General features: G+C 36.6%; 1 protein-coding gene across 2 annotated transcripts in view; it reads right to left on the bottom strand.

Annotated features, from left to right (window-relative positions):
- Positions 1-3051, bottom strand: part of LOC106884231 (anaphase-promoting complex subunit 4) — a 96100-nt gene that overhangs the window by 6728 nt on the left and 86321 nt on the right. For both annotated transcript variants that reach the window (XM_014935494.2, XM_052976733.1), the window contains exon 24: positions 2059-2238. In XM_014935494.2, the coding sequence (XP_014790980.1) occupies positions 2059-2238 (180 nt within the window). The remainder of the gene's footprint in view (positions 1-2058; positions 2239-3051) is intronic.

Here is a 3051-nt window from a genome sequence, read left to right as displayed (position 1 = left end):
TATGTATGTATGTAGAGCCAAGGGAGAAGCAGAAAAGAAGAAGTTTGCCAATGTCCAATGACACGAGGACCAAAGAGCTGAAGTATTTGAGATTGTAAGACAGTGTGTGAGACAAAACTGTGATGTCACAGAAGAGAAATGTGTCTGCATGGATGATGGTGCACTTGCTTTTAATGATTCAGAAAAGAAAGAGGCTTGGAGAAGTCGTTATGAAAGACTGCTGAACGTGGAGAATGAATGGGAGGAGGAGAGCCTGCCAAATGTTGACCCAGTAGAGGGACCAACTATCTGATTACACAGCACCTTGGTAAATAAAGCAATTAAAGATATGAAGCCAGGAAAAGCCCCCAGCCCATCAGGAATCACTACTGTGATGCTTAAAACATCTGGTGGCGTGGGCTATGGCCTAGTCACCTGTATTGTAAACCAGGTAGTTCACGAAGGAGTCATACCCAATGACTGGCGTAGCAGTACCATAGTCAACTGCTACAAGGATAAAAAGAAAAAAATACAGGGGTATCAAACTGCTGGATCAGGTGACGAAAGTAACAGAGAGGGTCATAGCCCAACTAATTAGGGAGAGAGGCCGCTTAGATGAGAAGCAATTTGGTTTTGTGCCAGGTAGAAGCACCACTGATGCTGTATTCCTGGTACGGCAACTGCAGGAGAAACACCTAGCTAAAGGTTAGACCCCTATATTTGGTTTTTGTGAACTTGGAGAAAGCCTTTGACAGGGTCCCCCGATCCCTTATCTGGTGAGCAATGCAGAAGCTGGAGATTGACAAATGGTTAATAAGGGCTGTACAGGCCCTATACAGAGAAGCCATTAATAGGGTTAGGGTTGGCAATGAGTATAGTGAAGATTTCTGGGTAGAAGTAGAGGTCCACCAAGGATCAGCCCTCAACCATGTGGTTGGGAAGCAAACTTCATACCACACAGCCACACCTGCATGTGTATATAAAGTTTTAAAAAATGAACAATAACAGTGTTCTGTGAAAAAAGAAATCAAACAATTTGAAGAAAATCATTTTGGCATCAGTATATTACAGTTAGGTACATAGCATGGTGGTTTGAGTGTGGAGCTTGACTCACGCTTATAAGATTACAGGTTTGATTCTTGAACTAGGTGGCATGTTGTGTTTTTGAGCAAAGCACTTCACTTCATTTTACATAGCTTCAATTCACTCAGCTAAAGAAGATGGGTACTAGCTGACCTTGTATCAGACTAGCATCCTGTTCAACAGGTATGTTGGAAACAAAGATAAATTCCAGCTTAAATGGGCCTGAAAGTTCAAGACACCCTTTAAATAGGGTGTTATCAATGCCTAATCTGAAATTCCTTCAGTTAAGATTTCAAATTCAATGAATTACATAAGACTGGTAGCAATTGAAAGCAAGCTGTGCAATACTTTCTCCACAGAAAATACAGATCAATGTTCAATAATCACCTCTATACACCAAAAGTAATTTTCTGCTACACAGATGTGCATAAATCACTACATAAATATGTACAAATTGATCCTTATAAGTCTACATGATAATCCCTCTCACTGAACCATCAGCAAATAATCGAGTACAAGTAGGACATTGTTGCTGTTTAGCCAGAGGTCAGCTTTGAATGAATGAATCTATGATCTAAGGCTTTCCGGTAATGACCATCCCATCTTTTTTCAGTGGTAGTTTCTCTAGGATTACATTATCTAATGTGTGTATGTGTTTAAAAGGTGAAAGAGGTCTGACTACTATTTCTAGCAACTACATAAAAGCATTTTTTTTTTTTGGCCCAATCAGTATATAATATGATATTGGTCTCCTTGGCAAAGTGACATGTTTATGATTACAAATCAGACACAAATTATAATAAGGACACAGGAAGAAATGAGTTTGTAACTTCAGTTGTAACGTAAAAATTTGTATTGGATCATCTCAAACTAATTAAATGTTCCACTTTTGGACACTAAAGGGTTTAAAAGTTTCACTGTATCATTACAACAAAAATAATGCTTAAAAAGACAAAAAAACCTAATGCTAATTATGAGATTGAGATTATTACTTACAGTTCAGAGAGAGACAGCTTATTTGCATTGTGGGGAACTTTTGTAAAGAAACTATCAACAATTCTTGCAACTGGTAACTGTGTGAGGAGTGCATTCCCTTTGCTTTCATCTTGTAATAGAAGAGAGATTGTTTTCTCGTCATAATAAGACACATCCAACATTTTATACCGTGGAGATGATCTGCAAGACAAAAAAATAGATAATTAAGTTTCAGAAGATAAAGGTTATTTTCTCAAGGACATCATAATTTAAATTTTAGGTCATACTCGTTATAAAATATAATAATACAAAGATGCACATGTGGCTGTATGGTTAAGAAGTTTGCTTCTCAACCACATGGTTTCAGGTTCAGTCCCACGGCAAGTTACTTTCGCCCAGTACTTTTTACAATAGCTCTGGGCTGATAAAAGCCTTGTGAGTGTATTTCATAAACAAATACTGAAAGGTGCCCCTTACGTTCGGTAGTGTGTTTATTGTGGTAGTTTTGACTTTAAGAGTCCCTCCTTGCGTGAGGCATTTATGTATAGTAATGCCCTTTAATATAAATAAATATATTTAAAGGGAATAAATAATTTTCCCCTTATGAGGTTTTTCATGCTGACTTCTTCATAAATTCTTATAAAGATTTTATCCTATTTTTAAGTATATATGTATGTATGTGTGTGTGTGTGTGTGTGTGTGTATGTGTGTGTCACTGCAATTTCATCAAGGCTCCATCACTTACGACATTTTCAAAAGTGAACTAATTCAAACAAGCTTCCTGTGTTGGTATTCAACTGAAGTTGACAGTGTTACTTTTTAAATCAAATTGAATTCTGGTCTTATAATTACATCTACTAGCATTACACTTGAATCATGATTTTAAAATGTTTATTTATATTACAATTAATTGTAGCTGTTTTGTTTACATTTGCTAGGATGGAATACATTATTTATTCAGAGATATTTCACTTATTTTGGGTTTTTACCCTCAATGCCATTGATATTATTATT

The sequence above is a fragment of the Octopus bimaculoides genome, chromosome 2 (assembly GCF_001194135.2).
Source record: "Octopus bimaculoides isolate UCB-OBI-ISO-001 chromosome 2, ASM119413v2, whole genome shotgun sequence".
NCBI lineage: Eukaryota > Metazoa > Mollusca > Cephalopoda > Octopoda > Octopodidae > Octopus > Octopus bimaculoides.
Note: the sequence above shows the minus strand (reverse complement) of the source record. Positions and strands in the feature narration are given on the sequence as shown.